The 27,714-nt window shown below is 34.2% G+C and overlaps 1 protein-coding gene across 1 annotated transcript in view; it reads left to right on the forward strand.

Annotated features, from left to right (window-relative positions):
* Positions 1 to 27,714, forward strand: part of LOC131671027 (protein unc-79 homolog) — a 446,378-nt gene that overhangs the window by 255,768 nt on the left and 162,896 nt on the right. Inside the window, exon 7 of the mRNA XM_058947140.1 lies at positions 24,532 to 24,672. Coding sequence (XP_058803123.1) covers positions 24,532 to 24,672 — 141 coding nt within the window. The remainder of the gene's footprint in view (positions 1 to 24,531; positions 24,673 to 27,714) is intronic.

The following is a 27,714-nucleotide window of genomic DNA, read 5'->3' on the forward strand; positions in this document are numbered from 1 at the left end:
TATTTTTTATTACTTAAACGTATAAATCTACGCGTTATTCGCCTAGTAACTTTACATAAAAAATTAATTAAAATCTTATTTGCAACTGTTAATAATTAATTCGATCAGTTATAGTCGCCTATCTCTCTGCTTGTGAACTTCTTTTGTTTTGGCAAAATTTTTGTGTAAGAGGGCAGGAGGGAGGAGGATGGAGAATAAGTTGTTTTTTTATACATTAGATAAGATATCCATTGATAAATAGTTTTATAAAGATGAAAGCCAGATATCCATTAATAAACATATTTATAAAGATGAAATAGCTTCTGATTCAGTCAAAGCTATTCGAGTACCTTATAATATAATATCATTGATTACATCAATCATTTTTTTTATACTATCTTCATACTACCTCCAAAATTAAAATCCACATTCAAATCCCCAAAAATAATACTAAATCTGAGTAGAAAAGGAATTGAACCTTTACCGAAAAATGTTGATGAGTACATTACGATACAAGTGCGGGAAAGTAGACTGTTGTCTCGTATGACGTTTACGTGCAAGCGTATATATCCTACTGTATTTTTTTATACGACGTGTGCAAAGTTCGATTACATCGACTGACAGAGCAAATAATGGCTATTGCTGTTACTTTAGCAGAATTTGCACCAAACAATGCTGCAGCAAATGATTTACTTCAAAGGCTGAGGTCACCATCAATTCAATGTTGTATTGCTTTTATATGTTTTATTCTTGAAGTCCCCGAAGATTTTAATGGATTTTTGCAGACTGAAGAAGTCATTCTTCCGGAAATTTTTAATAGAATTTGCGCTGATTTTAAAGACGTAGTATTATGTTACATTGAACATGACTACGTTGAAAACATTGACTTGATGTATATTGATTTACAAGATCCTAATCATTTTTTGCCCTACGACGACATGCGAATTGGCAATGAAGCTCGTCGTATTAGTATGTTTTAAGTTCCACATAATTATCACGCGCTATCAATAACGTTATTTCCGACTAAAACTACAATATAATATATAATAATATAATAAAACACTAATATGATTCAATTTTTTGTATTCTTTAATATCATTTACTATATTTCAGGTGCAGATTTACCTCAAGAAGAATATGCGCACGTAATGGATAGAATAAGACAATCATTGATTCACCTGGCTACTCATTGGTATAGTCTACTTTTTTTTGCCTTGGGTCAGATATAAATGTACTGAATCCCTGTTACCACAGAATGCTTTGTCGGAAATTTACCACATTAATAATCCCAATGTCATCCATGCACTTATGCAACAATTTCCCCGTTGCTTTCCTGAAGGGATTGAAGAAATGATAGCAATGGAGTGGGATTTATTAGTTTATAACGAGCAAGATTTTGTTAACGCTTTACCGCAAAACGTAAGGACTGATTATTTTTGGTTCGCCGTACGAGACATTCAGGAAGAATCTGGGTTTCGCCCATATACAGAACTAGTTGATTTTGCGCTCAGTGTACTCTGTACTCCTCACAGTAACGCACAACCAGAACGTATTTGGTCCAAAGACAAGTACATAAGAAACAAATGGAGAAATAAATTAAGTTTGGCTTCGACGCGTTCAATTTTAATGATTAAAGAAATGCTCGCGTTAAGAAATTGTAATAAAAAAGTAGAAACAATTATACCTGACGCTCACATGATCGCGAGAGTCAGGAATAGGATTCATAATATACGACAAAACGTTCTCAACAATAATAATAATGAAGGTGGGGAAGAAGTCGAAAATATAGAACAGGACGGCTCAGATGGATTCAATAGTGATTATTCAGTTGAAAATGGGCAATAATCGTATTATAAATGTAAACATACTTTTGTCAGTTTATAAAATTAATGGACCATCTGGGTATGTTTTTTATATTATTTATTTTTATTTTGAAGAATGAGTGAAATTAAATGATATATATTCTATATTTTTTAGTTTATTTGCTGGTATAGTTCCTAGAGTGACCTGGATATCAATAGGTGGATTTATTTTTTTTGGTATATACGAAAAGTCCAAGCTATTTTGGATTTCTAACTGGAAAGTGATTTTATAAATTGTCTGTACCTTCGTTCAATGTTCATTGGATTAATTGTTTTGGATAATTACAATTAATATTTTTATAATTAAATAAATTGCTTTCTTATTTTAATAAAATTTTATAGATAAATATTCTGCATTGTTGCTGTACCCTAATTTAACCATTTTTACAAAACTTTGCTTATAAAAAGAATCAACATTGTTTGTAACTTTTTAGATTACATCTTGGATTTCAGATTGTCCATCAGTTTTTCTAATTCCATTGCCTTTTGAATATTTCCGGTCACTTTCAATTTTCCCATCATAAATGCAGTTGTTGCTGGTTTCAATTTTCCTAACAAAAAAATACAAGTTTACATTTGTTTCAATTTTTTATCTTACAAATAAATATGATTTTGGTTTACCTGAAAAAAACAGTATAAAAAGTTTGCAGAATCCATTGTCAATGTAGCATCTGCAGGGGAGTTTGGCAGTTCACCTTTGCCGTTAGAGCCTTTGCCATTTTTCAGATCCAAATACCAAATTCCAGCTTCATCACCCGAAAATCGTTTGAAAAAAAAATTTAGTCTGGCAATTTAAGCCAAAGTTAAAATTCTATGTTATATAAATCTATCACCGACTTCTGGTGCTGTTATGGTTAAAAAATATCGTATCTTTAACATTAAACTGGAAGATAGCTCCAGTCTTGGTCACAAATTCATTGCTCAAATTTTTGACAATTGCAGCAAATATCATTTCAATTTTTCCACCACTTCCTCCACTTGCTTGACTTAATTTCTGATGCCGTTGCACTTCTTTTTCAACCATTCCTGGGTCTATTTTATCGACATCTAGGAAGAAATCCAGCATAAGGTTATCAGCATTTGCTATAAAAATAAAATTTGTTATTAAAAACAATATAATTCCACAAAATTAGGAATTTATAAGATATTTCAGAATGGGATTACGTACATGGATCACAAGCATACTGAACAAAATCACTAACACCTTCATTCTTCAATAGATCTTCATCCACAAAGAAATTGCCAGTTACATCTTTACTGTCCATGCACATAATAGCATAAACAGCATTAGCTACAATTTCTGGTTTCCAACTAATTCTCGCTGATTCTAAATCTGCCAATATTTCCATGGCTGCAGTATGAATAGCTGAAAAAATCAAAATAAATGAGTTTTAACTAAATTAATTATAAAAAAAATTAAGTTTTAAATATGATAATTATTACCAGTCTTAGGCCACAGAGCATTAACAGTAACTCCTTAAATTCCTTTGCCATACCAAGAACGCACATAGACATACCATATTTTGCTATTGTATAGGCAATATGATTCTTGAACCAGATTAGATGCATACTTAGAGGTGAACTTAAATTGATTATGTGTGGATTTTTACTTTTCAACAGATGAGGTAGACAAAGCTTTGACCTATAAAATTACATTTTTTATAAAAGATATAAGAAACAAGACTCTTCAACCTACACTAGAAAAGTTCCTCTTGCATTGGTTTGATTCATGAGGTCATATCTCTTCATTTCAGTATTCAAAGTATCAGTCAGAGAAATTGCACTGACATTATTGAATATCAATTCCTCCAAATTCATCCACTGCATTTTTAACGGCATTGGCAACTTAAGTTTCATCTCTTACATCAACTATACATAGTAGAGCTTTTCCACCAACCTTTTCAACTACAAAGCATTCACATAATGAGCGTGAAATAAGATATTCACTAACAATATGATTGAAATTTTTAAGTTCGCTTACCTTCATCAGCAGGTGATACTTCTCCTTTAATAGCACTTATTAATTTTGCTGATATAAACATCAAAGGGGCAGACAGGATAGTACACACAACCATAGGTGAAACAATCAGATCAATATCATTATTATAATGCAGTGTGAAAATAAATAAAGCTGGAGCAGTAGGAATGGTTCCATAGAGAAAACCAAAAGTGCTCAAATCAGATGTGTCGGTGGAATTTTCTCCAGCATTCAGTAGTATCACAGATTCTATAATAACTAATGGAAGGACTAGAAGTTTAACAGAAATGAGAATTCCTGGTATTATTAATGCTACACCCTTGAGCTTGTGAATTTTGCCAACCATCATGAGTTCAAACTAAAAGAGAGCACTTGCTGAGAATGCAAGGACTTCTAGAACTACTTCGAGCAAAGTTGGCAACTTATGATTGAATATGAGATTTCTAATGATTTCGAGAACAGTTATAACTAGTATAGGATTTAAAGCAATCTCTTTGGCAATCGCTTTAAGCATGTCCCAATTACTTCTTTCAGTACGATTGTCTATTCCTTCACTGTGCTTAGCCACTTCCAGAAAAACAAAACCAATGGAGTTCAAGGCAACTAGTGATATTGATGTTACTAAATATAAATATGCTGAATACTCAGGATGTGTTGAGGCATAAAGAGTATTTACTGAAAATAACAACACAATTTATCAATTCTAAATGCTTAATTTTCACAATTTTTGATAAATATTTTGAGTTTTATGTCATCGTAATTAAAAATACTTATGTGAGCAATACTTACACTAGCTAAATATAAAGACGATGGACAGCCCGAACCTCCAGCACCTACAATAAGTACTGATTTATTTTTTAATTTTATTTATCTTACATTTTTTCTTCAAACTTGCTTGTTCCTCTAATAACGATTTTTCAGTCGCACTATGAAAATTACGTACCTATTACTATTTGAAATACCAAACGTGACTCAGAAAGCCGAAAGAATTTTGAAAATATAAACAAACATTGGAACCGGAACGAGAAATACAATGGCTGACTGCCGACTGAGAATCTTGGGCATAGTTGTATAAACGATATAGATGATATACAACTTCATGAAAATGAAATTTTTTGTAGCCTCATCGGATTCTCATCACTGACTTGGATCAACACCTAAGTTCTTTCTCTCATTGTGATTTACTAAGCAAGACTAACCTTTCCTTATAATTTGAGCTCGACTTATAGAACATCTCGCGCTATAAGAAACTTGGGCCGAATTATATCCTATCCAAGAAAGACTTTAGCTCTGCTTATGGGACAACTCGCACCATAAGAAACTAGGGCATTGTCTGACTTTCCTCGATATTTTGCAATTACTTATATATATTTGATTTACTTGATTATCATATTTGTTTCATTTATCTACTTTCCTAAAATTAGAGTAAAATCATCGGAAACAAATTCTTACTCATTAGCTAAATTACGAGAGTTCGAATTATTTTTATTTATAAGTGATACGAACATCACATTTGGCGACCGTGACAGGACTCTTGTTACATTAGTTATTGTTAAGTATTTGTCATTTAGTTTATTAGTTTGTTTATTAGTTTGTAATTTTATTGTAAATTGTTATTATGCCGAAAAGAAACAAACATATGCGAGCAGTACTGTGTAAGAATGCGTCATTGGAAAAAGAAATAAATGAACTACGTACATTGTATATGGAACTTGCGGAATCGTTTGTTAATTTAGGCAATAATTACAAAAAGAACATGAAATTATTTGATACTAGTTTGAGAAATATGAGCTCTGATTTAAATCATTTGGCTGATACTGTAGAACATATGTTAGTATCTAGGCCTGCTCCAGGCGCATAAATTGTATTATCATTTATAATAAATTTGATTACTAAGATATATAATTTGAATTTGTTCAATTATTTGTTAAATCCTATATATTATTGAAAACTGATTGATTAGTATTATCTATATATATTATTTATTATTGGTATTGAATTGATTGTATGTTTGGATTTTCTTTGTTGATATTACAATGTTAAACGAAAAACGTTCAATGTATAATTCTACTGAATGTGCTCCCGAAACAATTCTTAACGAACTTAGTGAATCACTAATTGGTGAAGAATTGACCGTGCAACAAAAAAGAACGCACGAATGGGAAAAAGCCGTAGTAGATGAATTAAAGACATTTCATACTGATCAATTTAAATTACAAAATGATTTTAAGACAATTTGTGAAACTATCAACAATTTAAGTAATAAAGTTGATAGATTAACGAATAAAATGGTTGAACAGGATCAAATAATTAAAAGTTTAGAATCAAATTTAAAAAAATCAAATGAAATTATTGCTATTTTAAAAGATAGATGTGAAGATAATTTTAATGATATTGTTCGAGCGAAAAATAATGTTACTATGGAAATGAATGAAACATTTTCAGTACTTCGTGAGAATATTGATAAAATTAAGAATAATGAACAAAATAGATCAATTGTTAATGAAACTATTATTGAAACTATTAAGCAACCTGCTTTAACGTGTCCAGTTTTCGACGATAGTTATAAATATCGACCAGTAAAATATTTAAATGATCTCAAACGTTATTTGCAAGCAAGTAATTATAATACTGCTCAATTGTTATGTTTGTTATCTCAATCTATGACGGGAGTAAATTCTTCTTGGTATGATTTAGTACAGCGGGAAATTAGAAATTTTGAAGATTTTGAAATGTTATTTAAAGAGAAATTTTGGAACGCTGAAATACGTAGAAATATTACTCGCGAAATAGAATTTGGAAAATATTTTGGTGGAAAATTATCACGTTATAATTATGCTATACGTAAGATTAATCTAGCTTTTGATATAAATGAAAATCTAGATGAAGAAGAATTAATAGATAAATTATCTCGACATTTTGATAGAGATGTGCGTTTATTAGTTCAAGCTAGACATATAAAAAAGATATCAGAGTTTATTAAAGTTTTATCTTCTTTGGATAATGATGATTATATCAGTTCACGTCATGCTCAAAAAGATAGCGGCGGAGAACAACAAATTAATAGCATAACGATTGAAAATAGTAAGTCGAATAATAAGAATAATAAAGCTAATAAAAATAAGAATATTGCAAAACCGATTTTACAAGATGTACCTAGTACTTCCTCGGGAAACGAGTAAATGTTGCTTCTCGGAAATCGGATAAATGCAAAAGCTTGCAACGAGTTGCAACAATAAAATCAAGTAACGATTTATTACAAAAAGAATTATTAACTATTTTTGAAGATCCTAGACATGAAATTAACGGTGAATTATCAAATAACGATAATAGCAATGGGGGCAGAATTTGTCCTGAAATATTTCTTTTATTAGAAAACATTCCAGTAAAAGCTCTACTTGATTCGGGTAGTGAAGTTTCTGCTATTTCAGAAGAATTTTACAATCAAAACTTAAGTAATTTTAAAGATAAACCTACTTTGCCGATTAGTGGACACGTTATTAAGGTAGCTACAGGCCAAAAATCGGTGAGATTGAAAAAACAAATTTATTTGAATGTAAAATGGGGTAGTCAATACATTGATATTATCTTCATAATTATTCCTAGATTAATTAAAGATTGTATTATCGGTTATGATACTATGAAAAATATAAAGCTCAAACTTGACACATTTAAAGTGCAAATTTATTTTGAAATTAATAATACTTTGGAAAACATGAAATATAACGATGCATTTATGGATGAAAGTACATATCAAAGCTTAACTATTCAGTATGATACTGTCTCGGATTTTGGGGATGACATACCATCACTCATTGATCTAACTCGAAATGAAATAGATGCAGGCATTACAAATAATGATTCTGACAATCTAACTCGAGGGGAAATTAATGAGAAAGTTGATGAAAGCTCTAACCTTACCGATGCTCAAAAAGATGAGATAGCTTCGCTTGTGTACGAATTTAAAGATGTATTTCGTAAAAAATTAGGTTTATTGAAAGTATATACTCATAAATTGATTTTGAAAGATAAAGAGCCATATTTCTCAAAACAGTATCCTATACCGTTAAATTATCGAGAAAATGTTCGAATTGCAATCAAAGAAATGCTAAGAGATGGCGTTATTCGACGATCAATTAGCAATTATATTAATCCAATTGTTATAAGCATTAAAAAAGACGGTTCAGTGCGATTTTGTTTAGATGCTCGAAAATTGAATAAAAAATTAGTTAAAGATTATGAAGCCCCACTACATATTGATGATATTTTTCAACATTGTTTCGGAGTAAAGTTTATTTCTAGTTTTGATTTAACAAGTAGTTTTTGGCAGATTCCTCTCGATGAAGAAAGTAAAAAATATACAGCATTTATAATCGAGGGCAATACCTACGAATTTAATGTAGTTCCTTTCGGTACATGTACTAGTACAGCAGCTTTAGTGAGAGCTTTAAATTTGTCAATTGGCGATTTAAAACAATTTATAATACCATTTGTGGATGATATACTATGTATTTCTAAAACCTTCAATGAACATATTTATCATTTAAGAACATTATTTACATGTTGTCGAAGAGATAATTATACATTGAAATTTTCAAAGTCTAAATTAGTTCAAGAAGAAATTGAATTTTTGGGACATATTATAACTCCACAAGGTATAAAAGCTCAAAAAAGCAAATTAGAAATAATTCAAAATTATAAAGCTCCAAAAAATTTGAAAAGCTTGCAAAGCTTTCTTGGTTTTGTTAATTTTTATACAAAATTCGCAAAAAATTATGCTGAAATATGTAGACCTTTAATGAATTTATTGCAACAAAGTAAAGGCTATCAATGGTTACCTGAGCATGAAACAGCTTTTAATAATGTGAAAAAAAATATTTATTGATACAATCACTTTAAAATTTCCTGATCCTAATAAACCTTACATATTAACAACTGATGCAAGTTACCATACTATAGCCGCTGCTTTGTCACAATTAAATAATGAAGGTGATGAAGAAGTTATAACATTTATATCTAGAACTCTAAAAGGAGCAGAATTAAATTATTTTACTACTGAAAAAGAATTATTAGCTGTAGCTTGGTCATGTTTAAAATTAGAAACGTATCTAAGAGGTGCGAAAGAAATAATTATTCGTACAGATCACGAAGCGTTGAAATTTTTAACGACTTGTAAATTTACCAATGCGAGATTAGTGAGGTGGTGCTTGTTTCTTCAAGACTACAACATTACGTATGAGTATCTACCAGGAAATAAGAATAAAGCCGCCGATTTTCTATCTAGACATATCACAGACTGCAGTAATAATTATACAGATGAAATTGAAATTGCTATATTGATGAAAGAACCTTCACGTAATTTAATAAAATACTTCAAGAATATGGAGGCATTACAACAAAATGATGGTTATACACAAAATTTAAGAAATAAAGAAAATTTCAACCATAGATATATAATTTATAACAATTTAGTCTATAAAAAAGATAAAATTAACAATAAATTATTACTACCAGAAATAATGATTAAAGAATTGGTCCAAGAGATACATGAAATGTATGGTCATATTGGATCCAGAAAAATTACGAAAATGTTACAAGAAAATTTCTATATTTACAAGCTTCGCAAAAAAGTAGCTAAAACTATAAATCGCTGCGATCTCTGTCAACGTACAAAATATTATACGAAGAAGATATCATCCATAATGCAGCCTATATTAGTTGAAAAACCAAATGATTTATTGTTTTTAGATTTTTATGGACCATTGCCAACTTCACGAGGAGGGGTTAAATACATTTTAACCACAATAGATTGCTTTAGTAAATTTGTAGTAATGTATCCTATAAAAAGATCAACTACATATACTACTATTAAAAAAATATTTGAACATTATATACCAAATTATGGTAAACCATCAGCAATCATATGTGATCATGCAACACAGTTCACAGCTAAAGCATGGAAAGAAAAGCTTTTAGCCAATAACATAAAATTAGTATTTTCTAGTATTCGACATCTACAAAGCAATATTGTAGAAAGAATACATAGAGAACTGGGAAGATTTTTAAGAGCATATGCTAACGACAATCATAAAGGTTGGGCTCCACTAATTCCCAAAATACAACAAATAATGAATTGTGTATATCATGAAACAATTGAAACAACTCCTATAGAAGCTCATCTACATATAAAACCAGAGAGATTTTGGCATCGGTGGATACCTGACACCAAAACAAAGGTACCAAAAAATTATAATCAGGTAGAAGATATTAAGAAAAAAATGCACAATAAACTTATAAAACGTGCAAATAATTTCAATAAAAATATACATCATTATCAATATAAAGTTAATGATTATGTATTATTACGGAGTCAAAATATAAGTAATAAAGAAGAAGAAATTATTAAAAAATTCTTAAACGTATACGAAGGCCCGTATATAATTAAATCCATAATCGGTTTAGATACATACTTATTGAAATATAAAAATGGTAAAGATAGAGGTGTATTTCATACTTCTCTACTAAAGCCGTACCAAATTTAGCCACTAGGGGATATATTCTCTCTCCAATCAAATTTGCATATTGATCTGATATATGTAAACACTAGAGAGAGTACACTATCGATCTGGAAAGATGTCTGGAAAGAGTGAAAGCACTCAGACCAATAGGTCTGATCTGAAACACTACATTCCAGCACCATTAGCCAGACCTTTTGTGCCATCTCAAAATATGGTGCCTTGGTCGATGTGCAAAAGCACACAGACACCATCCAAGCCTGCTTGGATGGCAAAGGCGAAAAATAAAAATCAATTTAGGAACCAAACCACGATATCTTTCCTGCCTTCAAACGTACAACGTCCTTCTGCTCCTGTGCCCTCTGCAGCTTTACCTACAACATCAAGAAAGCAAAAGCGCAGGATACAGAAGAAAATCAAGAAACTGGCGGCAAAAATCACAAAGACCAAAGAAAAAATTGAGGAAATAAGAAGTCAAATGAAAACGAATAAACCAGAACGACCTCAAACACCTGGAAACTTTGTATGATTGTATTAATAAAGAAATAAAGAAAAAATCTATAAAAAACAAACGAAAATATCAATAAAAAGCTCATAAGGAACTCATTCATGAGACTTCTTATCAAAAATCATTCAGTCTCAAGAGGGGGCTATGTAACGGTCCTATTTATGAGCTGTTTATTAAATGACTGCAACTAGTCTAACGTATTTATCTGTTAGTCAAAACAATACATTAAGCGGCGCTACCTCACTGTTTACGCGACTATATACAAATAAGAGTCGAGTCAAAACAAATAGCGTGACGTCACAAATAATAGACATAGATATAATGAATCATAATATTGAGAAAAATATGTTAATTATAGATAATTTGAATATAACAAAGTATCAATTATATAGATTTTAACATACTGATTCACAATATCTTATTCAATCATAAATTTATAACGAATATCGATATGTAAAGTTAATTTATTTATTAACATATGAAATATTAGAAAAATATAAATAATTTATATGTAAAATGAATAAGCATAGAACATGAGTAAGAATTGGTTTCATTAATAACAGCTAAATAACAACTGTTATTAATAAATAAACAACTAATAATTTATTTAAACAATAAGCGATATATAGAACGAAAATATTAAGTTAATACTTGATAATGACAATTTTATGATTTAGAAATCTTAGATAATTAACCTAATAATCGCATATTAAGATTAAAAGAAAACCGTTACAAATATGAAAAATTAGTCATAATTCAAATGTTATTAATTAATTTAAATAATTAATTTTGGAAAATACTTCCAAAATTAATTAACTATAAAGTTATATGAAATTTTAATAATTTTCTATTGTAAATAATGTAATATCACGTTAATTAACTTTATTAGTTAATAACTTTTGACGACACTATTGGCGATAATTATATATTGTATAAAATCAACAAATAATTAGTTCTGTAAAATTTACATGTGTTAAAAACTTAATATTAATGGTTATTTACTTATAAATGAAGAAAAATCATTTCTCAAAATTCGCGAATGTCTCTCGAATTTTCGATGAAATCTCTCCTGCAATAATAAGCGGGAAAATCTGTGTATAAATAGGCCCACCTTTGCACAGGCTAGATGCATTCACTTCTAGCCTTGCAAAGTGAGCGCATGAGTTTGAATAAACTTGGATCAACACCTAAGTTCTTTCTCTCATTGTGATTTACTAAGCAAGACTAACCTTTCCTTATAATTTGAGCTCGACTTATAGAACATCTCGCGCTATAAGAAACTTGGGCCGAATTATATCCTATCCAAGAAAGACTTTAGCTCTGCTTATGGGACAACTCGCACCATAAGAAACTAGGGCATTGTCTGACTTTCCTCGATATTTTGCAATTACTTATATATATTTGATTTACTTGATTATCATATTTGTTTCATTTATCTACTTTCCTGAAATTAGAGTAAAATCATCGGAAACAAATTCTTACTCATTAGCTAAATTACGAGAGTTCGAATTATTTTTATTTATAAGTGATACGAACATCACAGGATGTTTATAGAATAGTTTATATTAGGGGAGTTATTAGAGGGTTATTAGGGGGTTGCTAACATTGCCATCAAAATATTAAGGGATTATTGGTCACATCAACCTTAAATTCGGGTTCATTCAATGCAATTTTTTGGATTTTACCTTGACCTAACCTTGGCTCTGAGCCGACCAGATCAAACGCACCCCAGATTCGAATTCAGCAACCTCAAAAACTTATAGAAACAGTACCTGGACCAAGATTAATGGGATAATCTTCATTTGACCTTGATCTGAATTTTACCCCTGAGCTAATAGGGTCAAATGAATCATGGATTCGGATTCAGCGACCCCAAAACATAAATGTAATAGTATTGCCTTTTGCACTTTTGTTCATATATGACTTTTTCGTAAGGCTGTCATATTTGTATTGTTGGTACTGTTATGAAATCGCTAAAGTGGTGAACTTCATTCGATCATATCTCCGCGAAAAAAAAAGATTTATTAAATTTGAAAAATGCGTTGGAAAGGGCAGAAGCAATACTTTCAGATGGTCGGATTATTTTTCAGTAAAAAAAATGTTTTGCGGTGTAACATAGCTTCTAAAACAGCGAAAATACTTGTTTTTCGCACTTTTAGGTTAGAATATTTTGAAAACGTGACCTGATAGAGCATTTCTGATACCTGATTCATGTTCAGCGCATCAAAAACCTTCGGAATACATGAATAGCGATCTTGCAATAACTCAAAATTTTTTTTTGCAGACCTGTGCAATCGATCGAGATCTTGAAATCGATTATCGAGTGCTTTATGATCGAGCATGCGTAGTAAAAATGTTGAATAAATTTTTCACGGCTGGAGAAGAAAATAAAATTTGACCACCTCGGAAATAAAAACGATAAAAAATGAACAATCATCGATGTAAATAACGAAATTATTAGTTTTTTTACTTATTTTATTAACAATGAATAGTTTTGTAGATTAAAGGCATAATAAAATGCATAATATGTTAAAAAAAAACGTATGACTTATGAACCTATAGCGAAGTTATTGTGTATATGTCGCTTTCCGTGCCTCCGGCATTCATGCCGCAGGTCGCTCCCGCGACCATTGATTTTTCTTTATCTTATCAAAAGCGGCCTTCATGTCAAAGAAAGAAGAAATAAAGAGGTTTAGACTCATTAATTCCAAATCTTATCCTATATTCTACACATTCAACTTAACCTTCTACACAATAAAAGCCAGATGGTTTCTATACAATCAGTCAGATGGTTGCGTGGCGGGATATCGCCACGTCAACGAGGCAAGTACCGGCACGGAGAGCCGTCGCAATAGTTGGCGGGTGAACGCATTACTATTACGGCATCTGAATACGGGCGAGGACGACCGCCACATCTGAGAGAGAGAGAAAACTCTCGAAGAGTACTTGACATTTATTCTGCTACGACTCCTCGATAAGCGGGAAACGGTAGGCCACGTTTCCTCAAAGATGCGTCGACGTCCTCCCGTTGAGCAGCCTCCTCCTGTACTTTTTGCCTCTCGTGCTCGGCTCTCCTTTTCACGATTTTTGCTGATATCGCTCCTCGAACTCAACTCTGCTACTGACGGCCATCACTGACTGACTCGCTATCCTGCCTCTATCGTTTGCTTCTTACTCTTCTCGCACCTTGTACTTAACTCGGTGACCGCTCGTACTTGAGTGTTCCTTCGCACCACTCGTCCTTCATTACTACTAAACTCTTTCTTCTCTCTACCATTGCCGCGAATCATTGCCCAATATCGTCATTCGGATCCTTATCTCTCTCTCTCTCTCTCTCTCTCTCTTTCTCTCTCTCTCTCTCGGTGAGTAGCGGTGCACTGGTTTAAGCTAAAATTTCTTGGCTTTTAGTCAATATTTTGGCCAATAAATGAATTATTGGTTAGCCTGATTACAACATAACCTTCACCAAATCACCAACTTTGCAAGTTTCGAGCTACACAACTCTGCTAATAACGATAACAACACAGCCTCCACGACAGTACCACTACACTCTACACATTACACACTGCACACTTTACTGATTGCAACACTTCTAAATTTTTGCTGCTACGAGGGTTCGTTTGTTTTCAACAGTGAGCAAACGCGGCACCCATCTTGCTGATATTTTTTCATCCCCAATTTTTTATGCATGATTGGAATGATTGTACCCTTTGATACCCCTGTGGTCTCAACTAATTCTCGCAATTTCCATCTTCTATCACTCAACACCATATCGTGGATTTTGTTTACCATTTCGGGCGTACTCACTTCTACGGAGCGTCCTGAACGAGGCTCATCTTTTGTTGTTGTACGGCCGCTTTTAAATTCATTTACTCAGTTATAAATAGTCTTAAACACAGTGGCAAACTTGCCATGATTTCTTTTGGTGTAAGGCCTTTCAAATGAAAATGTTTTATATCCGCTCGAAACTCTGTTTTTTCCATTTTTCAAATAAACCAATGACTTTTTGTTCAACCAACGCTCACAAAAAATCGACTTAATGAATCGAGCTGAAACTTTGTACGGTATCTAGTTGGTAGTATTTCTTGCCAAAAACATCATAATTTTAACGTGATGAGCGCTATCTCTTGGATTTTGTAAAGACTTATTCACCCCCCTCGTAAGTACCTTTGTCAACAATTTTACCGTTACTCCATACATTATAATGTACTCGGAGAGACTCGTCATTGTCGGTGTTATTTTTTGCTTCATTACATTTCATCACTTTAAATTGTCTCGCATTTAGTTATCGTGATGGCTGTTTTATTTTTATTTTATTTTATCTTGTTTTATTTACCTTAATTTTAATTTTTGTTGTATTTTGCATCTAGTGCTATCTACACGTTAGACAATTTTAATTTTAATTTCAATTTTAATTTTATTTTATCGACATATCAAATCGTATTTTTTATTTCTACAATTAATTTCATTCTTTAATGTAATTTCGGCGTTCGTTTTCATCAATCATTGTGTTTTTTTCAACTACATTTTCTCATTTCATTTGCGTATGTGCTATTTGTTTGTTTTGCGTAATAGTCGTTTTAGGTTAACTTGCGAATTCCTATTCTGTCCCCTGTAAATGGCACCATTTTAATCCCGAATTTTCCACCAATTTTGATCTTTAACTAACAGAGTTGGTGCCACTGAGGTGCCAATTTTCAAATCTTTAAAATTCTGACTTTTCTTAGCTACTGTTTATGACTGGTCAGTGACCCAAATTTTCACGTGAAATTCGAACATTTCAAATCAGCGTTTCAATCTGTCCTTTAAAAATTACCTCTTATATTACAGTTTTCTTGTAAGGTTTTGAGATCCAAGGAGGAGAAATGGGAAAACATTAACACTATCTATGAATTTCTATTCTTTATCATAACTTGTTTTTAATTTCCGAACTGCTCACTTTTATCAAATGCTCTTGTCTTTATGCGCCAAGTGTGGTGAAGCACTAAGTTACTGGGGTGGCAATATCTCGCAGTGCAAAGCTTGTGCTAGATTTTTCCATCAACTTTGTACGGATATAACCTCAAACCCTGATCTCGCAATCTTTATTTGACGTACCTGTTCTTTTGATACTGTGGTCTCGGCTAACCCTCGTCAAACCGGTGGCGCGTTGTTACTATCCCCTCCTTCCACTCAAATCGACTCGGTTTCAGCTGGTACCTTTTTTCTCGTCGAAATCTCAGGCCAAAAGAGACGGGCGTCACCTTACGAGCTTTTCCCGTCGAAGACGTTGAAGGTGGAATCGCGGAGTAATTCCTCGAATACTGCCCGATCGGGGTGGGTTTCGACTCGTGGAAGGGAGCGGACATGTCTTGGCTGTGAGTGCGAGTTTTGATGAGAAAGTTAGAGAGGAAAAGTTTTTGAGGAGAGAGATACAGATGAAAAGAGGGTGGAGGCAGAAAAGAAGCGGAGTAAAGAGAGAGAGAGATACATAATAGCAACGGTGTATATGCAACATGAGAAAAAGGAAAACTATGAATACCTAAGCGAAGAATTAGAGGAAAACAGAGGAAAAACAATAATTATAGGAGGAGACTTCAATGCTAGAATAGCAAATGAAGGGAGAGAATGGGAGACAGAAGAAAACCTAGAAGAAATAAAGGCCAAGGATAAACTGTTAAACGTAGAGGGCGAAGAAATGATAAAATGGTTAGGAGAAATGAGTTTAGTGATAACAAATGGGAGAAAAGAAGGAGATGAAGAGGGAGAAATAACGAATATAGAAGCGAGAGGAATATCAAAGATAGATTATGTAGTAGGTAACGAGGAAGGTGATGAGGCAATAAAAAGGGTTTAAATAAAAGAAAAGGTAAAGTCGGATCACTTACCAGTAGAAGTGGAATTGGGAGATAAAATAGCAGAAGAAAGAAAAAAAGAGGAAGAACGAATGATAGACGACTGGAGCGAAGAAGGCGTAAGAGAGTATCAGAGATGGATAGACGCAATACAGGGATTAGAAAAATGGAGAGAGATAAAAAATAGAGTAAGGAATGCAGTCGTAAAAAAGAAGATAAGGAAAAAACGGATCGAAAAAAAAGCTGGTGGAGAGAAGAATGTAGGATAAAAAGGGCTAGGGTGATGGCAAAGTTAAATAAGGTAAGAAAAAGGGAAAGAAACAGAGGCAAATACCTAGAAGCAAAGAGAGATTACAGAGAGGAAATAAAAAAAGATAAGACGAGAAGAAAATTCTGGGATAAAGTGAATTACAATAGGAAGAAAAGAATTGGATTAGATGAAAATATAAGAAAAGAACAATGGTTAAAGCACTTCCAGTGACAACTGGGAGAGAAAGAAAAGGAAGAAAGCAAAGGGGAAGTAACCGAAGACAGCGAAGAAGAGGAAGGTGAAGAAATCGAAGTAAAAGAAGCAGAAGAGGTATTAAGAAGAATAAAAAAGAAAAAGGCGACAGGAGAAGATGGTATAACAAATGAAGCATGGGTGGAAGGCACGGAAGGCTCGTTAAAAGATATGACAAAATGCTTAAACAGAATATGAAACGGAGAAGGATAACCGTAAGAATGGAGAAAGGAAATAATAGTACCAATATATAAGAAAGGGAGGAAAGAAGAATTGAAAAACTACAGAAGACTAACGCTGATGGACACGGGATACGAAATATATGCGAAAATACTGAGGAAAAAACTGGAAAGAGAACTAGAAGCAAAAGAGACACTAAGCGATACACACATGGGATTTAAGAAGAAAAGAGGAACAATGGACGCAATATATATATTAAAAACAATAATAGGGAAAGAAATAAGGGAAAAAGGAGAAAAACTGTATGTATTCTTTGCCGACATGAAGGCCGCTTTGGACAAAATAAAGAGAAGGAAAATATGGGAAACAATGAAAGAGAAAGGGATAAATAGAAAAATTAGGAAAAGAATAAAAGAAATATATAAGAAAACAAAGAGTAAGGTAAAAGTTGGAAGAGAAATAATTGGGGAGTTCGAGACTTACAAAGGCGTAAGGCTAGGGTGCCTTTTGAGCACCACGATATTTAATCTTGCCTTTGCCGACCTGAAAGTCAAGATCAAACAGATGCAAGAAGGAGGGGTAGTGATAGAAAGGATGAAAATATGGACATTAGGATATGCAGATGATATAGTGATGATGGTAAAGAGTGAAAGTGGAATGAAAGCGATGCTGAAAAAATTAAGAAGATACCTGGAAGAAAGAGGATTAGAGCTAAATGTAGAAAAATCAAAGATGATGAAGTGCAGGAGAGGAGGAGGAAGGAGGACGGAAGAAGAATTCGAATGGGAAGGTGAGAAGATAGAGATGGTTAAAGAGTACAACTACTTGGGATATGTGATAAGCAGAAATAACGGAAATAAAAAGCAGATAAAGAAGGTAGAAGGGAAAATAAATATGGGACTCGGAAGACTATGGGAGCTAGGAGAAAAACTATTTAGAGAAAATTGGGAGCTAAGGATGAACCTGTTCGATGCACTGGCGAAAAGCGTGATTATGTATGGAGCAGAACTCTGGGTATGGAAGAGATATGAATAAATAGAGAGATTACAACTAAAATACATAAAGTGGATATTGGAATTAGATAGAAACACGCCAAGTTACTTAATACGATGGGAAACAGGAAGACAAGAAATAAAAGAAACAGCATTAGAAAGAGCAATGAGGTATGAAAACAAAATAAGAGAAGAAAGAGATGGTTCAATAAAAAAAGAAGCATGGAGAGAACTAAAGAAAAGGGAAAGAAATGAAAAAGATAAAAAGGGTAAGAATGTGGAGAGTGAGGAAAGGCTAGAAATAAGTAAAATATACATAGAGAGGGAAGAGGGAAACGAAATGAGAGAAGAGTTTTGGCAAGAAATAAGAGAAGAGCTAAAGAAAAAAGAAGAAAAGTTAGAAAAATCAAGATACATAAAGGAATGGAAAGAACTGAAAGAAGAAATGAAAAAGTATAGATTAAAGGAAATTCAAGGAGAGAGAAGAATAAAAGACCTACAAATAAGGGAAAGGTTTAGGTTAGGTAATGAAACAAGAGGAAGCAGGTATTTGGAAAAAGAAAAAAATAAGAAATGCAGAATGTGTATGAACGAGGATGAAAATTGGAAGCACATAGTAGAAAAATGTAAAAAAAGAAAAAAGGAAGGGGAAGAATGGGAAAAAATAATAATAGGAAGCAAAGAAAAGATAGCGTGGATGATAGATCTAAAATGGAAAAGAAGAAGAAACGAAGAGGAGAAAGAAAAAGAAAAACAAGAAGACGAAATTATAAGACCCTAAGGACAGACGGAAACAGAAGATAGAGACACAAGATTCGCAGACACATCTACATACGCACACATACACACAAATACGCACACACACGCAAACATACACATGCACACACACACATACAAAACACACGTACTAGCAACGAGAGTACAAAAGCGAGAGGAAGCAGGCATTGGATGATGGAGCGAAAATGGAAAAGAAGAAGAAACGAAGAAGAGAAAGAAAAAGGAAAATAAGAAGATAAAATTATAAGACACTAAGGAAAATAAGTGAGGCTGAGGAAATAAAAGGCAGAGGAAGCATTAGGAAATGAAAAAAAGGTGTTAAAGCCCTAATAAGAAGAAAGACAGGTGAGATAATTAGCAAGAAAGAGAGCAAAGGCAAAAGAAAGGCAAGGTAAAAAGGTAAAAGAAAGTAGCAGAGGAAGAAGTAGAAAAGAAAATAAGCAAGAAAAAGAAAAACAGATGAGTGGCAAAGGCAGATGTCGGAGAGAGAAAGAGGAAGAAAAGATTAAGCAACTGAAAAATGGGAAGAAAGGCTCAACAGACAGGCGTAGAAGACAGAGACACAAGGTTTGCAGACAGACCTACATACGCACATATATACGAGATCTGTTCGGAAAGTATCGGGCCTACATTTATAACTTCGCGCCATAGTGTTCGAGCGACCTCTACCGGACAGAAATGTCAACAGTAAAGCCTCACGAATCTATTGGTTACTTACTGACACCTGCCGGACGTATAGTTCATGCACATCGTGTCTTTGTTTACAGTGCCTTTTTCGCGTTCGTCGAATTTTTATATTGTCAAAAATGACTAAAAAACAAGATCAACGAATTGGTCGCACTTCTGTCGATAGTGATTCTCGTTCCGGCCGACCTTCGACGACAAAAACCGCAGATAATATTGAGCGGGTGCGACTTGCAATCGAACAAGATCATCGTATGACTGTGAGAGAACTAGAAAAAGACCTTGGGATACCAAAAACTATCATTTCAGAAATTTCAACCGAAAATTTAGGAATGAAACGCGTGTGTGCGAAATTCATCCCAAAATTGCTCACAACAGAGCAGAAGAACATTCGCTTAGAAATCTCTCTGGACAATCTGGAAATGATCAATAATGATGATAATGTGCTTAGAAAAGTTATTACAGGTAATGAATCATGGGTTTATGGTTTTGATCCTGAAACAAAACAACAATCTTCACAGTGGAAGCATTCTGAATCGCCAAGACCCAAAAAAGCACGTCAAAGTCGGAGCAACGTTAAGTCAATGTTGATTGTTTTTTTCGATTGTGAAGGTGTTGTACATCACGAATATGCACCAACAGGTCAGACAATCAATAAAGAATACTACGTTCAAATTTTGAAACGTTTGCGTGATAGAGGAAGAAGAAAACGGCCGCACTTTTGGGAAAGTGGTGACTGGCTTCTCCATCACGATAATGCGCTAGCGCATTCATCCCATCTTGTGCAGCAGTTTTTGAACAAACACAATATCGCATTGCTTCGACAACCTCCATGCAGTCCCGACATAGTCCCTTGTGACTTTTGGCTGTTTCCAAAACTAAAAAAACCACTCAAAGGACACCGATTCGATGACAAACAAAGGTTGAAAACAATGCGACGAGTGTACTTAAGGCTATCCCTAAAAGTGAGTTCCAGGACTGTTTTAAAAAGTGGAAACATCGATGGAACCATGTTATTCAATCAAGTGGGGATTACTTTGAAGGATTCCACCCACCAGATGATAAAGAATAACGCTAGCACGAAAATATACAGGTAGGCCCGATACTTTCCGGACAGACCTCGTACATAAAACACGCACATACACGCACATACACGCACAAAACACATACATTAGAAACTACACAAACTAAACACGAGGTACAAATAGTGAAGTAGGAAATGTAAACCAAAATGTAACATAAGTTTTAAATAATATGTGTGTGTGTGTGTGTGTGTGTGTGTGTGTGTGTGTGTGTGTGTGTGTGTGTGTGTGTACTGCCCGATCGATTGCCCTTTCCACTGTTTCTTCCCCTAATGCGGACCATATCCTTTTGCCCGATAGTATGGCTTTCACCATGGGCGACAAACCGCCAGTATGGTTTTCCGATTTCATAAATAACGAATTTACCGAGTTTTGCAACGAGATTAGAGCCACCTAGACTTCTATCCTAACCAAAGTTGATCGTGTCCCCGACGAGTTAAAGAGCCTTAAATCTGCAATAGGTCTCAAAGATCGCTCCGAGCTATTTATTCTGGGCCTTCCGTAGGAGTTCCTGGGTTCATTGTATTATGCTACCGGTATGGTCTTTGAAGCGATTGGCTACCCTAACGCTCGGGGTCGCATAGCGGCCACTAGATAACGGACTGCTACTCGCTCACGTCTAAGCCCGACCGAGAATACCCTGCGGGGTCAGACGCACGCTACTACGTCCGCTTTCGTCGTGCTCATCGACTCAATGGTGGTGCGTGATATTATTTCGGAGTGCTCTGAGAAGCTCGCTGGGAAGACGGCGAGGGACATCTTCAAGTGTAGTTTTGATAATCCCGTCTTCATCCACCAGCTGTTTCTCAGCCGATCCAAATCTATTTTTGAATGCGCTTACACGTAGTCGCGAGCTGAGTTTCGCGCACTCTTTCGTCTCGGGCATGGTCATTCACCTGCGGAAAAACACGCGTTCCACCCCTATCCTCATAATGTCGGAGAGCGACCTTGATGGCTATTCACTTTTGCCTCCCGGCCAGCGTCCTCTTCCATCTGCTCAGCGCTCTGGTGCCATGTCAGTGGCTGGCACCTCGATCGGCACTCGAAAACACGCGCCGTTCAACCTCAATTTCGCGCCCAGGTTGCTAAACAATGACCCACTGCCGTCATTCCAAAAAACTCCGCTCCGCAACTTAACACAACCGACAGTTGTTTCAGCCCGACAGTTGTTTCAGCCCGACAGTTGTTTCAGCCCGACAGTGTCTATTTTTCCAGCTCAGCTATCTGAAGCGGTGCCAAATCCATTTCCTCCAGTTTGTAGTCCATGATGTCAGCTAACCCAGGACCATACCCCGCCCTTTGCTTTTTTTGTTATCGGCCATATCAATATAAATATACTAAATTCTTCCTGTCCCTTTACTCTTCTCAAAGTACAAGCCCATTCTACTCATTTTGACCTCATAGCTTTTACAGAACTTCCTCTCTGACTCACTGACTTTCGGACATCTCTGACTCACACCTCTCTCTCTTCGATTTCAATTTTTTCAGGCTTGACCGAATTGGAAAGCGGGGTGGCGGGGTGAGCTTGTACGTCAGATCTCACCTTAAATTTAGTTTTCTAGCCACTTCAGATCCAGTCTTTGATAACACACCTGAATTCATTCTTGGCGAAATAAAGTCCGACAAGAACAAGCTTTTGATGGCGGTGGTATACAGACGTCTTTCAGCATACTCTCCCACATATTTCTTCAATAGCCTGGCCACTTTCCTACCGCTGTACGGAGATGTCATTATTACTGGTGACTTTAACGCCGACCTAAATTCTAGATCTCTGTCTGATGCTCGGCGTTTGAGATCTCTCATCGACTTACGTAACCTCCACATCGTATCCACTGATTCCACTCAAATCAGAAGAATTGCTCGAAAATACTTGAAATTTTGACAGTGGCATATGGTAAGTCTACTTTAAGTCAAAAAAATGTTTACAAATGGTATAAGCTCTTTCAAGATGGCCGAGAAGACACTGACGACGAACCTCGCTCTGGAAGCCCTAGTACTTCAATAACTGATGAAAGTGTTGAAGAAGTGAAACAAATGGTGTCAAAAAATCGTATAATCACTATTAAAGAAGTGACTGAAAACGTCGACATCTCTGTTGGCTCGTGCCATGAAATTTTTTCCGAACTTTTGGGCATGAAACGTGTAACAGCAAAATTTGTTCCGAATTTGTTTAATTTTGAACAAAAGAACTGTCGAAGGAGCATTGCTCAAGAGCTGTTAAACGACGTCAATGATGATCTTGACATGCTAAAATGAGTCATAACTGGTGATGAATCATGGGTTATAACGTCGAATAAAGCCCAATCGTCCCAATGGAAGACTCCAAAGAGCCAAGACCAAAATTTCTTTGATTATCATGGCATAGTAAATCAAGAGTTCTTACCACAAAATTGTACGGTTAATAAAGAGTATTACCTTGAAGTTATGCGCTGTTTGCGAGAAGCAATACGAAAAAAACGTCTGGAATTGTGGGAAAACAATTCATGGATTTTGCATCACGATAATGCACCTGCTCACTCATCGTTGTTTGTGTCGAACTTTTTGGCCAAGAACAACACCACAGTTATGCCTCAGGCACCATAATCTCTGGATGTAGCCCCCTGCGACTTTTTTCTGTTTCCAAAACTCAAAAAAGGACGGAGGTTTGGAACGATTGAGGAGAAAAAGAAAAAATTGCTGGAACAACTCAAGGTTATACCAGAAAGTGCTTACCAGAAGTGCTTCGAGGATTGGAAAAAATGTTAGCATAAGTATATATTATATCTGAGAGGGATTACTTTTAAGGGGACAACATAAATATTGATGAATAAATAAATATTTTTTCATAAAAATAAAAATCCACCTTACTTTTTGAACACACCTTATATACGTAATGAAAATATCAATACCTTTTTTGGATCTATTAACTGTTGCTGTGTGATTTTCTTCAAGTCTAGAACGAAGGTTGTTGTAGGTTTTCCAACTTTCTTCACGTAATAATTTGTTTTATCTCTACTATCCCATTTACAAAGATAACACGGTTTGTTGGTTTAGCCAGAATGTTGTCCGAGAATCATTATGAGGATTTTAAAGTCTCTACAAACTTACCACTTATAGTTATAATATTTTATTGCTGCTAATAGAGTTTTTAAACTTGCATACGATTCATTCATAACAGTTGAATGCGCGGGGAGGGGGGGTGTATACGTTAGTATTGTGGAGTAAGACTACTTTGAGAATAAATCCCTTTGACATTTACATGATCTTGAATTTATCCTCGTAGAAACAAACATATACTGGATTCGGATTCAGTGATCCGAAAAACGTATAAAAAAAGTATTTTAAATCGATTTGACTATTTTTTCAGGATTTAAACTTCAAATGACCTCAAACCTGGCCTTACAGAGGCGAACGGAGACTGAATTCAGATTCAAGCAACCCAAAAAATATATAGATATACCAGTCTGGTTCCGAGAACAGAATCTTTTTTTTGTGTACCTATGTAATTATATATGAAAGTTTATAAACCTTATATACATTTAGTAAACAATTAACTATGTTACTACACATGATTTTAAATACATATTATATCATACCTATTAAATTTCATTTCAATTTTCACATTAAAAAACTGATTGCTCTGTACTTAATTTTTACAGCTCTGGACTCTATATTTAGAAGAATATTCAAAAAGAAGTAATCCGGACAGTGAATTCCATAATGTTACAATGAACATCTTATTAGAATTTTGGGGAAAAATTACACCATATATTTTACAGCTTGTCTTGCATTCCAAAATGGTATTTAAAACCATTTTCCTGTTATATTTTATAAATTATTAATGTATTTTTTACTCGAAAATATGTTATCTATATACAATCATACATTTTGTAATTTATACAGTTTTATTGCGCACTGATAAAAAAATTAAGCTATGGTCTATGAAATGTGTTTAAAAATGTTCATTTAAACACAAACAACTGAGAAAACTGAGTAAGGCGAACTAACTAATAATTTTGTCATGACATACTACTGCAACCGACCCCATGGAGGTAAGACGCTATATATCTGTTAGAGAAGTGAAGCAATTCCTAATACACGTAGTCTCTATCAGCCAACAACGGTCACGCTTCTCTCGGATAATATTCAATAGAACGAAACTCAGAGAGCAGGCTAGGTAATTAAGAGGGGTTCCTCTGTTATTGGAATTTCAGTCGAATATTGGGGAATTGATACTCGCCACTTACCATGCGATTTTTCGATGCCTTCTTTACTGACGATCGGTAACGTTATAAATCCTCATATTGGCGATCTGTGAGCTGCTTTATCAACAGATGTTTATCGACCTGCCTGACTGAAATCGTTTGTGACCGACTGTGTACCGACGTGCAGACCCCATGGGCCCCGCCGGCAATTACCGATTCTTGTATCGACGTGCAGATCCCATGCCCCCTGCCGGCAGTTACCAACTCTTGTATTATCGACGTGCATGCCCCATGCCCCACGCCCCATGCCCCATGCCCCACGCCCCATGCCCCATGCCCCATGCCCCTTGTTCCATGCCAAAATAAAAAAACATGTTTGCTTTATATTGATTGATTGTGATTGAGTAAAAAGTGTAGGTTTGTGTAAGTATAAAAACTTTTTTATTATCAACTTTCGGGGTTAGGTTTATTAAATAAACAGAGATATAATTTACATGAAAAAAAATCTATTTATTATCAGAAATTATAGACAACTGATCAATTATTGAGGTTGAGCATGATGATTATATGCTTACAATGATTATACATGTACATATATAATATTTGTTTTTTTTTGCTTTCCGTTATCAAACTGTTGATTTACAGAAGACGAGAGTACTTCACTTTGGATAGCGGTCCATATTATTTGAATGTTTGGTGCTGAATGATCTGATGATGCTCAAACTGCGCTACTTATAATAACTGACAACTACATTTGTCATAAATTCGAAAGAGTAAGAAGGATAGTTACGTTTAAATTTTTCCATCATATTCATCAGAGGTTCTTGTACTTTTTCTTCAAACCATTTCTGATAGGTTTGAGTTGTTAGTTTCCACTTTGAACAGCTTGACTTTTATTTTTTTTGGAGATTGATTGCTAATTTGTTCTTGATACACAGCTGTAAAGACAATGCCTACTTCCTTTAGAAATGACTTTTTGAGCAAATTAAATACCGTGGCTTGAACACATTCAGCCACATATTTGAAAAAAACCTTGTTTATTGAATAATGAATATTCGTTAATGTTTGTGTAGCTAACCAACTTTGAATAGCACTTGAAATATCATCTAGTTTAAAATTATGAATATAACCATTTCCATGACTAATAGTCTTCTGGTAATCTTCCATATACCAAAGTGCTTTCAATAAAGCTATGGAGTATTCGATTCTTCTGCAATCTTTCTCCGAATATTCGTAATAATAAGCATCTGTTATCATTTCTACACCTTCGTCATAGTAATACTCTAAGGAATCCATCTCTTTTTGAATCGTAGGGTCTGTACCATCAAACATAGAAATAATATGTGCATTCAAGCTGGCTAATACCTTAGCTTGAATAAAATAAATAAATTGTCTCATGATTGAGCTAGTGCTGCTACAGAAGGCGAACGAGCTGTGATGCAGATACAGAAAGTGAATGTGGTGTGGTTCATGAGCCAAGCTTCTTTATACAAGCTGCAAGCACATCATGGTGGGGGTCACTGACTGCTTCAACTTGTCAATGTCTGAATAACCCCTAGAAATTTCATATCAAATTCCTTTCGATGAATATCGATCAATGAACTCATTTCTTTTAATTTAGCTTTTAACTTTAATATAGTATCTTTAATATTCTTTAGTTCGACTAACAGATTATCATGAAAATTATTCAAGTTTAATTCGTCAGCTCTACCAAATTTACGTCCAAACACATCAATGCTCATCGTTGAAATGAATGAAAAAGACTGAAGTATTTATTCGACTTGGGTTTTATTTATGTAATATTCTGTTACATTGATAAAAAATTTATGGTTTTACAAATTCAAGTAAATATCCGCCCAGATATCTCAATCCAAGTGCTTTTATCTCAAGTTCTTCAATTAGAGTTACGTATTCAGAAAAAGTATACATAGCTATTATACGAGTTATACAAGTTTGGTTACATGACCACTTATAGGATTATACTTAACTATACGATCGTGTAAAATCAAACAATATGCAGCTGTTTCCGCGGGCACATCATTTTTGGTTTCAAACTCAAGACGTAAATCGACAGCAGCTTGTTTCAAAGATTCATTTTGCTTTGAACAATCTATCACTCTTAACGGTGCATGTATGATAAATTGTTTTCGATCTAAAAATGGATTGAACATACAGTCTCTATTGTAATAGTTCAATTGGAATTGAGCATACATATCATATAAGACAGAGTATTGATTGTTACTTATATCAAGATAATAATTTCTATATGGATATTGCTGAGAATTTAGAAAAAGTTTAACATTCGTTACATTACATTGATCAAATCTGCTAGGATTTTTAGTTTTATCAGACTTGCGTTTTGTTTGAAAACCTAATACAATATATCTTGGTTTTTCTAATTGATTGGATGTTTTTTACAGTCCAAAGATGTTTTGATGTTTGTGGTAATGCTGGATACTCATAAAGTTCCCACGACCGAAAACTCATAGAAATAGTCGCATCTTTCTGAATGAAATTGAACAACTGTATTTTACGCCTATCGGATATAATTACATACGGCATTAATCATTCAATTCTTGTGAGTTCTATTTTAAGAGGCTCATATGTATCAATATTATCAATTTTCACAGTATCTTG

This window comes from Phymastichus coffea, unplaced genomic scaffold (assembly GCF_024137745.1).
Source record: "Phymastichus coffea isolate CEN01 unplaced genomic scaffold, Cenicafe_Pcof_1.1 PCOF00009, whole genome shotgun sequence".
NCBI lineage: Eukaryota > Metazoa > Arthropoda > Insecta > Hymenoptera > Eulophidae > Phymastichus > Phymastichus coffea.